General features: G+C 40.9%; 2 protein-coding genes and 2 non-coding genes across 10 annotated transcripts in view; 1 reads left to right on the top strand and 3 right to left on the bottom strand.

Annotated features, from left to right (window-relative positions):
• The window catches only part of eya4 (EYA transcriptional coactivator and phosphatase 4), a 71,575-nt gene extending 61,770 nt beyond the window's left edge, over window positions 1-9,805 (top strand). For 4 of the 7 annotated variants that reach the window (XM_036147494.1, XM_012880694.3, XM_012880692.3 and 1 more), the window contains 7 exons: window positions 441-530; window positions 1,966-2,024; window positions 2,241-2,401; window positions 2,975-3,089; window positions 3,255-3,376; window positions 6,068-6,168; window positions 9,119-9,805. In XM_036147494.1, the coding sequence (XP_036003387.1) occupies window positions 441-530; window positions 1,966-2,024; window positions 2,241-2,401; window positions 2,975-3,089; window positions 3,255-3,376; window positions 6,068-6,168; window positions 9,119-9,199 (729 nt within the window). In that variant the 3' untranslated portion in view covers window positions 9,200-9,805. Of the gene's footprint in view, window positions 1-440; window positions 531-1,965; window positions 2,025-2,240; window positions 2,402-2,974; window positions 3,090-3,254; window positions 3,377-5,885; window positions 5,987-6,067; window positions 6,169-9,118 lie in introns of those variants that run through there. The other 3 variants (XR_004932867.1, XM_012880693.3, XM_036147497.1) reach the window with 3 other exon arrangements.
• A 223-nt stretch (window positions 9,806-10,028) lies between these two features.
• Window positions 10,029-14,216, bottom strand: rps12 (ribosomal protein S12). The gene is made up of 6 exons (XM_036147498.1): window positions 14,124-14,216; window positions 13,952-13,998; window positions 12,403-12,519; window positions 10,957-11,059; window positions 10,582-10,683; window positions 10,029-10,116 (listed from the first exon to the last, which is right to left on the bottom strand). The coding sequence occupies exons 2-6, from the start codon at window positions 13,963-13,965 to the stop codon at window positions 10,054-10,056; spliced, it is 399 nt and encodes a 132-aa protein (XP_036003391.1). The 5' UTR covers window positions 13,966-13,998; window positions 14,124-14,216; the 3' UTR covers window positions 10,029-10,053.
• Window positions 10,791-10,872, bottom strand: LOC118566251. The gene has a single exon (XR_004932895.1). It is a non-coding gene; the product is annotated as a small nucleolar RNA SNORD100 (small nucleolar RNA).
• On the bottom strand, window positions 12,609-12,690 carry LOC118566252. The gene has a single exon (XR_004932896.1). It is a non-coding gene; the product is annotated as a small nucleolar RNA SNORD101 (small nucleolar RNA).
• Window positions 14,217-14,268: the final 52 nt, after the last annotated feature.

Here is a 14,268-nt window from a genome sequence, read left to right as displayed (position 1 = left end):
CTTTCGACCCTCGCTGACCCATCGCAGATGATGGTTTTTGCAGCTGAGCCCCATGGCTGGCAGGGCAGGCTGCGTTCTGCCGAGCACACACACTCAAAGCATTCACATACCAAATAAACTGAAGCATCTGCCTCCGAGGGTACCGACTCTCTGCGCCGCGCACAGGAGGGGACGCACACATTTCAGTTTGCCCCCCCCTCCCTCACAAGTTTTAGGAATGTTGATGGGACGGGGCAAGTGCAGCTTGTCTGTCAACGTCTGCTGTGATGAGCAGAATGTACCAACTCCACCAATGGGGACGGCCGGTGGGTAGAGGTGTGAATTGGCAAAGTGTGCCAATTGCAAAATGGTTTTTACAGCTAGACCTACTCACTCATTGAATGTCATTTCAGCTGATAAAACTGTTGACGTTAACCGAGCTGTAATTTCTGTTCCTTCAGGACCCTCCAATGGCAGTAACACTGGGTCTGAGGATGGAGGAGATGATCTTCAACTTGGCTGACACGCACTTATTCTTTAATGACCTGGAGGTGAGAGATAACCATCACATACTGATACAAAAAAAAAAAACACATAACATCTTTAAGATGACTAGGCTAGGGATTTAGCATGAAGACAAACGTCAAGCATGGTTTCTTAATACATATTAACAGGCCTCTGCTGCCCTCTAGTGGTAAATAACAAACTAAGGCTTGAACATTGTTTAACTGCAAGTACGGGGCTCTGCAAAAGCGATCATACAACTTTTTTTTTTTTACTGGGATTTTATGAGAAAGAGCAACACAAAGTAGAGTATAATTATGAGGTAGAAGAAAAGGGGAAGAAGATTTTTACTTTTTTGTAGCGAAATAAAAATCTGAAAGGTGTCGTCTATGTGACTGGACATTTTGCCCACTCAAGCTCAGTCAGGTCGGATCAGCAGATCCATGCTATTCTAGATCAGTTTATGTATACTGAATCCTTGTTGGAAGGTGAACCTTGACCCCAGTCTCGAGTATTTTCAAGCCTCTAACTCAGTGGCTGGCCTGCAACCTTTACAGTCTAAAGAGCCGTTTTTGCCTACAGTCCACTTGAATTAAACTCGTTCAGAGCCGCAAGTTATAATTTTAGATAAAGATCTACTGTAGGAAATATGTTGTTATCGTAAAAGAAACGCCCTTTTATGTCTCTTTTGAGGTTTAAAAAAAGAGGATGGATGGATGTTGATATTTGTGGATAATGGTGTAAAAAAAATCATAGTTTCCAACATAATGAAAAAAAATTGATTTAAAAGTAAATATTACTACCACTTTTAGCATCATATTCTGTTGTGAAAATTAAAAGCAATTATTCCAAGAAAAAAACTGCTAAAAACTGCATTTATTATCATTATTATTTTAAATACCATAATAAAAATATAATTTGTAGCTAAAGTTAAGAGCCACTGTGGAAGGTCCAAAGAGCCACTTGCAGCTCCAGAGCCACAGGTTGCAGAACCCTGCTCTAACTGGTTGTCTCCCAGTATTGCCTTGTATTTAGCTCTATCCATCAACTTTGATGTCCGGCTTCCCTCTCCCTGCTGGAGAAACACTAATATCCACAGCATGATGTTTCCCAGAGGAGATGGTGTAGTCAGGTTACTGTGCAATGACAGAGTTTTGCATGCAGACCGAAAAGTTAAATTCATTTGTCATCTGACTATGGCTTATGGCAAACTCTAAAATTGAGCCTCTTTCTTTCTTTTAGGCACTCCTCTAATACTTGCCACATTTTCTAGACTGCATAACTCATAGTAGCTCAGTAAATTTCACACCAGAGCTCCCCTTCACAACAATGCACTACTCTGCATTGGTCTATGGCATAAATTCCAATAAAACACATTGAAGTTTATGGAGGCAGTGCAACAAAATAGGAAACTTTTACCGTGAAATGTCGATGTTCTTGTTGATCTAACTGTCTAATCTGTGTCTTTGTCTGCGAATGCAGGAATGCGATCAGGTACACATTGATGACGTGTCATCAGATGACAACGGCCAAGACTTAAGGTGATTATTTAACATTCACCTGTCCTAAAAAAAAAAAACATGATTGTTTTTGTTCCAGGGGGAAACTCCTGCCTTTTATTCGCTCTCTTGCTTCTAAAAGTCGCTTGAAATTGTTTTTTACTTTCCATGATCACTAATAAAAAAATAATTGAGTTTTTTTTTTTTTGTTCTAACAGAGGAGACTTTTCAAATAAAACATATCATTATTATTGACAGTACTTACAGTTTTGCAACTGATGGCTTCCATGCAGCTGCAACCAGCGCCAACCTGTGCCTGGCTACGGGGGTCCGCGGTGGGGTCGACTGGATGAGGAAGCTGGCCTTCCGCTACCGACGGGTCAAAGAGTTGTATAGCACGTACAAAAACAATGTAGGGGGTAAGCCAACTAACATGGAATCTCGTGGTCGCTTGTTGAAAGGAGACATTGCTCGAGAAGAGCTTCTATTGTTTTGTTTATGAGCCGTAGGGAACCTAAAAGTGACAGAATAGAAAACAAAGGAGCAGTTCATGCATGGGCTTTGGGAGGTTTCACCTTGAGTCATTATTTAAAGATAGCTGTATGCATGCATAATACGATATATCGTACATGTATTGTGCCATCCTGGAAATAGTACAGTTCAAATAAATAAAGCAATAAACACTCAAATAAGGACACCCGTGTTCATAAACGAGCGTTTGTAAACTTCTGACCACAACCTTCACTGCTGCTGGGGCCGCAAAATCTTTGAGGATCAACGTTGAGCAAACATACTCGTAAAAGTCTTTAACATGCGCAAATTTCCATTAACTGACACCTCATTTAGGCCGAACTAAATTAAATAAAAAACAAAGAATTAAGGTGTTAAATTTCAGGAAAGGCCCACATCAATTCATCCAGTTTTTTAAAAGTCTGACACTGGAAGAACAAAAGAAAAAAATGCTATTGATTTAATTTGTTCTGTGTTTGAAGGTCTGTTGGGCCCTGCTAAGAGAGACGCCTGGCTGCAGCTCAGAGCCGAGGTGGAGGCTCTCACTGATTCCTGGCTCACCCACGCACTCAAGTCCCTGTCCATCATCAGCTCAAGGTTCCCACTTGATTTTATACTCACTGTCCCTCACATAAAGAGCAGCTTATTATCTTTGTTCTGAGGCTGGTCAACATGTGGCATCTGAGCCAAAGAACCTAAATGAAAAATCTATTCAACCTAAGCGATGCATAAAGTACGCCGTTATGTCCCTCTTGCCCACAGGAGTAACTGTGTAAATGTGTTGGTAACAACGACGCAGCTCATACCGGCGCTGGCTAAAGTTCTTCTGTACAGTCTTGGATCTGTTTTCCCTATTGAAAATATTTACAGTGCAACAAAAATAGGTAAGACCCAGACACGCACGGACAACCACACACACTTCAGCATTTCATCCTGGGTGGGTTGCAGGTTTTTACAAATCACAAGAGGGCATGAGGAATGAGAGAATCTCACTGGGAAAGGGCATCTGTCCTATTTCTCTTTATTTTATGGTATGAATTTCATCATTTACAAAAACAAAGAAAAAACAAAATATACTACCATCGTAGAGTCTTGAGTCTCTTTTTATTGTTTTCTCTTCCAAGCAGCCAGATCTTGTTTAAAGTAGAAATGCACCAAGGAACCTTCTGCTGACCAGAACTGGCTGTGTTTCTGCTAGCTTGGCCCCGATTTATGACCAGCAAGTTCAAAACTCAAAAATCATATCTTTGTCTGATTAATAACCTACCATAATGAGCACCTCCGGGCAGTGTTAACAACACTCTTCGGTGTTGCCACTGTTGCTGAGTGATCAAGAGTTTAAAAAAGGTATATGTTTTCAGTCTCTTTCAGTTTGACATTAAGACAGAGAGAAGTAAGTGATCTAAGAACAAATTTCTACAATGTGATGGGACAAGTTTATGCATCCTACAGGCTGCAGGAGAGAGCAAGCTTTTCAGTAGATAACTGGAAGGCTGTGTGGAGCAGTGGCTGTTTGTCGTTAGGGGCCGCTTAGGAGATGTCTCCATCAAAATGGCAGGAAAAGCAAAGACACATCTGTCCATTGTCACAGGGGTGGTGGTGCCTTTCTCCAGCAGTCATTGGGCGAGACGTCTCCAATTCAATCACAGGGTCAACAGCCATGCATGTACACACTCACACCTTAGGTCAATTTAGAGAGACCAATTATCAGTCATGTTTTGGGACTGTGGGAGGAAGCCGGAGTACCCGGAGAGAACCCACGCATGGACATGGAGAACATGCAAACTCCATGCAGAAAAAGCCTCAGCCTAAGGTTTTAACAGCGTTACCAAGTGTGCCATTAAAATAGGTTTAACCCAAAATAGTTTCAGCTATACTTCATGTTTTTTTTAAGTCGGTCAGTGTGTGGGAACTTTTAAGGCAAGGCATGGAAAGGTATTTATATTTATATAGCTCTTTTCAATAACAAGACGATTCAAAGTGCTGTACATGAACAGTAAAACATTACAGAGAACAACATTTAAGTAACAACCAAGTGACTGCTGGGTTTTGACATAAAGAAATAGCTATAAGAAAATAGCTTGCTCATATTTATAGTCAAAGAATGTAAAAAAAAAAAACATCTGAAAGGGGGATTTTTATTTAAAGGCTGGACAATTACTTACATTTGAAACCAGATATTTATATACACAGTACAAAAAGACAGATTCATTTTTCATTTTTTTAATCCTTTGTGTTCGTTTCATCCTTGCTGAGTGGCCATTCATCCATATCAGTATGTGACTTGTGCCACTTTGAAGAATGAATCTCTTAGCAGTGTCAGTCAGAATGTTATCTTAAAGTATTCCTGAATGTTATGGTAGCTTGTCCCATGATGCATACAATTGTTTGAACAGATGAACGTGCCACCATGAGGCTTTTGAAGGTCTAGAAGTTCCTTCCTGGTATCTTGCCGGACTTTTTCTTTTCATGATATCACACAAGGAAGCAACGTGTTTGAAGAGCTGCCTTAAAATACATACACACGTGTGACTGCATTTAACTTAACTATTGTCAATTAATCAACCAGAAGCCTAAAAAGCCACGACTAAGCCTTAGCATAGTAGTCTTTGCATCTGAAAAATATTCTGTCATCCTGTCATTTAGCAAATTGATAAAATTTGCTCATTCTGACTTAAAACAGGAAAGATTTAGTAAGATTTTAAGTCAAACAGTGGGAAAAAAATGATACATGTCTTTATAAAGCGCATGGCTTAAAATGTATAAATATCGTTCTGCAATGAACAGTTAGGAGTATGGAAAAGGGTAAAAGTAAATCAGAGTGGTTGGTCAAAAATGGTGACTACATAGAAAGTTTAATTAAGCCAGCTTTTCTTTCAGGGAGACAAAAAAAAATGTATGGTTTGTGCATTCTTGTTGGGTTATAATACACTTATCCTTCACCGCCAACTAGAAGAATCATTTCAAGTAGAGATATGGGAAGAACAGAAAATCCTTTGTGAACAAAACCGCAATAATGTAACAATAATAGACGACTGAAAGATAGCTGTGCAAAGAAGGCCACATTTTCACTCTGAATGCTTGTTTAGTTGATTAAGGTGTTAATTGTGGCTCAGAGGAGCACAGGTTCAATTAGTAATACTTTAGGTTACCGATGACTTAACAGGCTTTAACGAATGCTAAAGAGATGTCCCAGAATCACTAAAATCCAATGCCAGAGTGTTTTTAACGCCCAAATTTGATCTGCAGCCAACAAATAAAAAAGACACTGCACCTCTTCGTAAAAAGGAAGAAATATTTCTTTAATCTTTGTATCTTGATGCATCCTTCCTGTGTTTTATATCCCTCTCTAAACAATTGAAAAACCTGTGAAAGCCATCTGTTTGTCTCCAGGCAAAGAGAGCTGTTTTGAGCGTATAGTCTCCCGCTTTGGCACTAACATTACATATGTTGTGATTGGCGATGGGAAGGATGAGGAGCATGCCGCCAGCCAGGTAAACAAACAGCTTCCGAGCTTTGACCCCTCTGACCATGTTACCCTCCTTCCTTCCCCCTTGTTCATTTGTTTTTTGCAGGAAAAGAGAGTTGCTTTGAGCGCATAATGCAAAGGTTTGGCAGGAAAGTAGTGTATGTTGTAATTGGGGACGGTGTGGAAGAGGAACAGGCGGCCAAAAAGGTAACGGAACCGCAGCCTTACTGTGACATCCCTCCAATCGGCCGACTCTGCACAGCGTGAGCTCTGATTGGACAAAACCTGCCTTTCTTTGCTGCAGCAGTTTTTTTTCCCCCCCGTTTGTTTTGTGTTGGTCTTTGACTTTCTCTGGTTGACTGGCTTCTTTGTTTTACAGTGTGCTGGGATAACCTTTACTGCAACTGTTAGAGTGAAAACTGAAGAACAAAGCTTGGATAATTGAATATGCTTTGGCACTTTAGTGTAATAAACAGGCATGGGCCCGTAGTCGGTACGAAGGCTTACACAAGCGTTACAAAACAAAAACAAAAAAACTCTAGCATTTTCAGTCATAATTTTACCAGCGTTTTAAAGTCTTTGTAATAAAATGCTGTAGGAAGTTTCAAAGTCACTGACATTTTCTCTTGGTGAAGCATAGAATAACACCAAGAATAGCAGGTGCCAGACAGCTGGCTAAATAAAAGAAAAAACACAGACAGTCCTGGTGTGGACAGTAAATATCAGTCTTAATAAGGTAATTACATTTTAAAGCTACAGCTGTAAAGCTACACTGCAAAAATAGAACTAAAAATAAGACAATTTTTCTTGAAATGAAAGTATTTTTCCTTGATTTGAGCAGGTAAATATGACTATTTGCCAATGGAATAAGATTTTTGCACATAAAATAGGAACAATTCATCTCCATCATCATATTTCAAGTGCAGGTTGATATCTAATTATCTTATTTTAGGGGTAAAAATACTCATTCCATTGGCAAATTATCTTATTTACCTGCTCAAATCAAAGGCAAATACATTCATTTCAAGCAAAATGTTCTTATTTTTAGTTCTCTTTTTGCAGTGCAGGAGCAGCATGCGTGTAAAGCAGCCTAGTCCAGGCCAGTTACTCAGGTAGGCAGACCGACCACTAAGACATTCCCTTTGTACTGGGAAGTTATGTTGCATCCCATTTGCCTTGGAAAATGAAAATCGGAAAATGGGAATAGGGTAAAACCTAAGTAAAAAGCGTTCCAGCTGACAGTTGGAGGAGTCGGGATTCCAAAATAAAAACAAAAAAACAAAAGCTCAGGATTCCAATATGGCGACGGCCAGGAATGCTGTTTTGTTCGTTCCTCTTATAAACGTCCTTTAAAACTGTACTTTCCACATTGCAGTGGCTACATGTAACATTGATTTTAGACGCACTCTCACAACTGTGTCACAGCTTTTTAGTAAGTACTTGATTCCCAGATCGGAGACCCATTAAATGCACTATAATAAACTGAGCATCAGCTTCTCTTATTTGTGTTTCTTTATCAACAGCAGAACAGCAAAAGGGAACAAATTCTTCGCCATAAGCTCTTTAAAACTATAACTAAATATAGTTGGTGTTTATTCTATGTGGTTTCTTCTGTCTGATATGTATCAGAATCAAAACAATAAATATTAAAAGATTGAGAATATTTTACCTGCAGTGGCAGAAATAAACATTGCTTCTTTTAAATAAAAGCATTTAATTATGTTTGCTGTGTGTGTGTTAATACTTTAATCAAGGTTATACTGAGTCTAATAGTGGCCCATGCCTAGTACCAAGTGTTAGTATCACCACAAACTATTTTATAAACTAACATTTGCAGAATTTGTTTCTGGTCAGAGTTTACGTGACAGCCTGCCCAAGTGTACACAGTAACCAAGCTTTGAATGCCTTTGTTTAGGGTATTTATGCAGCTTTTGATCCATTCATGTAATGTTTTTTACTTCTGCCATACATAGTTTACAAAAAAAAAACTTACTATTCACAAAAAAAGCTTCATAAGTAGTGCTTTACTCTAGGTGGTGCACAAAGATTTTTTGGAAAATTAATCCTTTCCAGTTGTGGGTTTATTTTGTGACGCTTGAAGCTGGGGTTTGTTCGTTAAAAAAACGAAACAAAAAAAAAATGGGGATATTCTCTTGTCACTTTCTTTTTTGAGAGTTAGAATGAAAAGACTTGTGCTTGTACATGGACTTCCAGTTGACGTCTCCTGGCACAGAAAGCCGGGAACACCATTGTTCTGCTTTCAATATGAAACTGCATTTAAAACGATTTTAGGAATAATGTTTTCCAAACAATTCTTTGAAATAAATACCATGAAGAACCTAAACTCAGAACGTCATTCAGTCCAGCTCTACATATGAAATTGTGTGTGGAAAAGATTCAGTTTCCACTCGCTGAAACTTAACATTCAGAGCATAAAACTTTAATGTTGTAGCCTGCTCATATTAATAGGACAAAATTATTTACGTGCTTTCATTACTCAAGATTTTTTTTAAATGACCTTTAGGGTCACATTTTTGGGAGATTTTACACTTTAGAACACAACCTCGAAGTATGATTTCAGTTTCCTATTAAGAGCCATCTCTTTAGGCCTTATATCGACAACTCAATACTTTATTAAACAATGCCTGTTTAAATAAAATAAATTAAAGCACTTTCAATAAATTGTACTCAATTAGCAAATACTTCAGTCAAAATAATGCTAATTACTTAAAAATTACTATTAAGTGATTTCCTTGTCCGACGTAGCAGCTCAAGTTCAGTTTCCCAGCCTGAACCATCAAAAGTGGACTTTTGTGTTGCTGCACAGATTTTAAATGTCATGGACTGCAGCACAAGAAATATAAAATTAACTCAATTGAGTTTTAATTATTTTTGACTTAAGTCAAAATATGCCCCATGTACAGTTGGATTGGATTCAGACCCATTTGGTCTTTAGATCCAAGTTGGTTTCAGGTAACTCCCAGAGGAGAAGGTGACAGGCACATCCCCTTCAAATGTTGGTACTGCATGGGTTCTGTTTGTGCTCTGGCCTAGTGAGCGGCGCCAAGCTACTGTAGCGTAGCTTGCATGGGTTGAGGTGGTGGTGAGCGGCCGCGCCCAGCAGCTTCTGGTTCTAATCTTTGTGTCTGCTTCACAGCACAACATGCCCTTCTGGAGGATATCAAGTCACTCTGACCTGCTGGCATTACACCAAGCACTGGAGTTTGAATACCTGTAACTACCACGGCATCATGGACTCACGCGGTGTTGGCGGCGGAAACGAGCGGCCCTCTTTCTTACAACTATTTAAAAAGAACAAACACGTTAGACTGCAATGGTTTGATCTCTTTTTCTGTCTTTTTTTGAACGTCTGGATTGATGAACTCTAAACAGTCTTAAATTGAAGGTGATGCGGTCAGTGGGGTTAGTAGTGACCCCTGCTCAGCCCTCCTGCTCTGGATCTTTATGTATAATAAAAAAATAAAAAGAAAGGTCCCGTTTATGCAGCTTAACTGGGATCCCCAAGGATGAAGACTTTCCAGGATGTTTCTGTTCACGATCCGTCTGCGATCGGCGCACAGGGCGAAAGGAGGACGTCTCACCTGGAGCGTACGGTCCCCTCCTAAAATATTAATCTGAAGGAATCTCTATATAGAGTCGATGTGTAACGGGGGATGTGTTTTTTTTTTTCTAAAGCTTTTCTTGCTGGCGGTAAACTTGCAATAAAATGCGATCTGTGGTTAAAAAAAAAAAAAAAACTTCTGTAAATTATTTCCAATAAATTTCAAGGACAGTTGATGTTTTGGGTTTTGTCAGAAATTAAATTGTAAGGATTTGATCTTTACCTCTGGCTTCCTTTTTTTTTTGTCAAGTTGGATATCTGAATGCTTCTTTCACAAAAGACCAACACAATAAGCGTTTATGGAGAAAACGAATGACTGGTCGAAGCTCAGTCAGACAGACATGGATGCAGTGTAGTTCTATATAAGATGTTAACATGTAGAAGCAACCCCGTCTCTGATTTCAGAGTTGGATCTCACACAAGTCAAGAAACGCCCAGAAGCAAAGTCATTTCCACGTTTTATTAACATCTCATTTCTTGGATTTGAAGTATTCCTCAATCACATCCTTGGCTTGAGACTCTTTGCCATAATCCTGCACAGAAAACAACAAGGATTAGTTGGAGCTGAGTTTGTATGGTTAATTAAGCTCAGACAGCTGCAAGCGTACACAAAGCTGGGCTAAACAATCCTACATGTAGACTTTATAGGTTCATGTCAAATTAGTCTCATTTCCTTAAATTTTGAGTAGTTTTCTAAAATCTGCACGTGGGCAACAAGTCACTTTAACAGCATAAAACTGAACCGACAAACCCGGCCCAACACTGCTGCGTTTAAAACCACATGTAGCCATTTTCTGGGACCCCAGCTATCACAGCCAGATGATGGGGCTCGTACTTTGGCCGTTATCTCGCCAGTAACTGGACAGCTGCGTGGCACAATGCACAGCACCTGGACTTGACTGGCCGCCTCCTCAACTCCACCATGAGCTGGATCTGTGGTTCCCCTCCACTCATTAAACCCAACTATTCTTCCACTGACAAACAAATGGACCCTTTACCTTGACGACAACGCAGCTGCAGCCCACCACCTTGCGTGGTTTTCCTTCACGGTCGATCTTGCACAGACCGACCCACTCGCCGAGCTTCTTGTTGTCGTCAACCTGTGAAAACGAGCGACGGCGGTTTAGTGACACTTGGTAAAACGAGGTGAACGCATCACTTCATCCTACATGTTAAAGTGACGAAACTAAAGCCGCGGGTACTGCACCGCATCTCAGACAAGAATTGGGTAACAAAGGCATTTCCTCATAGCTTTCAGTAGAGGGAGCCAAGTTGTCATCACTGATGCAGCAAAACGCCTTTAATCCCAACAGCGTCACAAAAACACAGCTGTCTACTTCAGCATCATGACACCAGATTCTTTAAGGGTTTACCTTGATCAGGTTGATCTGGTGCTCGGCGCACAGGGCCTCTACCAGCTTCACGTACATGGGCTCGTCACAGTTGGCAGCCAGGACGCAGAGATGGGCCTGACGTCTGCAAAATAAAACAACAACAAGAAATCAACTCGATGCAAGAAAGACATTTGCAAAAAACACACAAAAATATGTGGGGACAACACCTTGACCAGCAAAAGAAAAAGCAGTAGCCAACACTAAGCCACACAGACCTAACTGGGTCTATGTGTAGGGTTGTTTTGGTACTGCGGCATTGAGAGAGACTTGCTGCTGCCAGCTCAGACTTTGTTGATAGATTTAGGAAGTTTTCAGACCGACTCGTGAGCCTTTCCAGAAAAACAAGTGGCGACTTTTCTCTGTGCCGTTGGAGACTTCGGCGACAACACGTAAAATTATCAATCAGTCCACAATCTACTGTTTTCAGCGAGCAGTAAGAGCTGCTGTGAGCTCTGCCCCTTCCACCTTCCAAGCACTGAAGTCAGTTTTTCACTGAACCACAGCTGCACTAAAATAAATCTCTGCTTGAAGAGAGACAGCAGGCTCTCCCCGGCGTTAAAAAGCTCGGCTCAGGCTGCGTCTGCAGTTTGAGGTGCTCACATCAGATCATGATAACTATCGATGCTTCTCATTAAAGAAGCGTTCTTCTGCCAATATCATTAATTAAGAATTGTCCAAGTAAGGCCCAATCCATGCACTCAGTAATGATATTTTGTGTTTATCAAAATACACGTTGGTACCAACATGGTGGCATCGTGACACCATTTATGTAGCGCATCAAGTGGCTGACCAGAGTGCTGAACACACTGCAGTCTAAGGAGCTCGATGGTATGAATTATGAAGGAGGGCTGCCTTGTTTATCCTCTGCTCTGATACACACACCCAACACTGCAACAAGGGAAATCCTACTTTGTAGCACTTTACATGTTGTAGGGGGGAAAAAATTACTTTTTTTCTTTGGACATCTGACCCAAACGGTCAGAACGATGCTGTTCAGGCTCAGGAAAAGCCGATCGACAACAGTGATCCACATCTGGATTTAATATTTTTTTATATAAAAGCACGCTGTTCTGACAGGCCATGCTTTTAGGATAGTTGTGAAGAAAATATTACTATATTTAGTAAATATTACCAGATTCCACTGCATATGTACAGCCACATTCATATCCATCTCTGAGACAAGCCAAAGCTATTCCGACCGGGCTTCCGGTAGTAAATAAATGATCAGGTGCACTTTTCCCTGTACTTCGTCAGGTTTTAACTCGATGCTTTTCTACCCAACTCGCCCCGCTTCCTTCACCGTGTAAACGAGACGTTGCCAATCAAGCAGCGATCCGCTCAAAGCTTTCCCAAATCATCGCTTTAAGCACAGCGACGCAACCAGCTCCCTACAAAAGCACAGAGAGAGTGAAAACGGTCCCTTACTTGTCCAGGGCCTTTGCGGCCTCACGGATGCCACGCGCCAGGCCGTCGTGGATGAGTGCGGTCTTGAGCACTTCGGGGAGAGCGGTGTTGACATCCATCACACCTCCGGCAGCAGTGCTGTCAGACAAGAAAGAGGGTTTTTTTTTAATTAAAAAAAAAGTGACGTTTCATCTTGCACAGCTGATGGGTTAAAGCTGCATTACTGAGCTTCTGCCACATCAGAAGGAGGATCTCACTCATTGTAGAGTGAAGGGGTATCCGACAAAAGAAGTGAATCATCATTGAAGCAGAGCTCTAAGCAAAAATAAAGACTGAGGTTTGAGACCCGCAGGATATTAAAATGCACACCTATGGTTCTTTTTCAGGACAAACGTATGCAGAAAATAAATAAAAAGACTGTCCTAATGCTAATTAGAAGCAAGACATAAACCTATTTTCAGTTTGATCCCCCCCCCCCCACTGGTATCCAGCATGTCGGACCCTCACAGTTCTTAGTTTAACAGTGCCAAGCGCCTCCTGGTTCTAAATGAAGCGGATGGAAGAACCCACTTAAACTACAACAACCCGTTGTCTGCCTGCAGCCTACAAAATACGCTGCCGTCGCATATGACGCGAAGCTTCCCTTGTTTCTCAATAGGAAACCATAGATTACGACTTTAACGCCAATCCTTTGTTTCAGGACCTCTAGCAAATCCTCTTGATACACCTTCAGCTCGCTAGATAAGATGACGACACGTGGCAGGGCAGGAAAAATGTGAGAATCTCACATTAAAAAGCTTTAAAAAAAAAATTAAAAAATAAAAAAGGGTGGAATCCGGCTGCAAAATTCAGATCAGTACACCTAAGAAAAGAGAATTCGCAACAGTTTAAAATAAATGAATAAAAAAATAAATCAATGGGGGGGGAGAACGTGTTTAGACTGATTTAAAGCACAAAACGTACTGGAGCTGCTGCATCATCATCATCATCATCAGTTTCCATCCATGGAAACATCAACAGATCAGAGCTTTTGGGTGAAACGAACGGGACACTACATCCTACAGGTCAGAGTGAATCTGTCTTCTGTGGATTTAGCAGAATAAAAACAATCCCCACTCTAATATGGCGTTATGCCGGCAAACCCTGTTTGATACGCGATCTACCGAGAACACGTCTGTGCGTCCATCTTTCTATGGCGCATAGGTGGCAACTGAGCATTAAGGCATATTTCAATATTTAGAAAGACAAAGAGCGACTTTAGGGGCGAGAAAAACAGAATTCTCCTTTAACCTCTTTCATTTATATCCGAGTGTAAATACTGATCTCACGCTTTGCGTTTAGTCCTGAACGCACATCTCAGCTTAGGCTTAGGTTGCTTGTGTTCAGCGTCGTTTCAGGCGTTAAACGTGAAAACATAAAAACTACACACAGTCCCTGAAAACCTGGATCGACGTCCGCCTTTATTTTCTCGTCTACTAAGCGGGTTCTAAGCGAGTCCTGCTAGTATTAATGCTCTATAACCACCAGCGCCATGAATGTTAGCTGTAGCTGAAAGAAGCGTCATGCTCACCCTTCCTCGGCCATTGTAGATTTGCGATGGATGACGAACCTAAAGTTCTGCAATACAGAAGAAACATGAAAGCAGAGTTATTATCCATAACAAGAGAGAGTCTGTAGTGAAGATAAAACTTAAGATGCTTGACGATGTGTGCAGATTGTGTCGGCAGCTGGGGAAAACGCACCCTGTCCTCCTCTCGGGGTAGCGGGTAAAGAGGACGTCATAAAGCTGCGACGTTGCTTTAAAAGTGCAGATGGGAATTCCGAGTTTTTTCTTGTGATTCACATTATTTGGCTCAGCTCACGAAAATAGATCTACTTTTTTTGGGA

The sequence above is a fragment of the Fundulus heteroclitus genome, chromosome 15 (genome assembly GCF_011125445.2).
Source record: "Fundulus heteroclitus isolate FHET01 chromosome 15, MU-UCD_Fhet_4.1, whole genome shotgun sequence".
In the NCBI taxonomy this organism is placed as follows: domain Eukaryota; kingdom Metazoa; phylum Chordata; class Actinopteri; order Cyprinodontiformes; family Fundulidae; genus Fundulus; species Fundulus heteroclitus.
The sequence above is the reverse complement of the archived record's forward strand: the minus strand, read 5'-3'. Positions and strand labels throughout refer to the sequence as shown.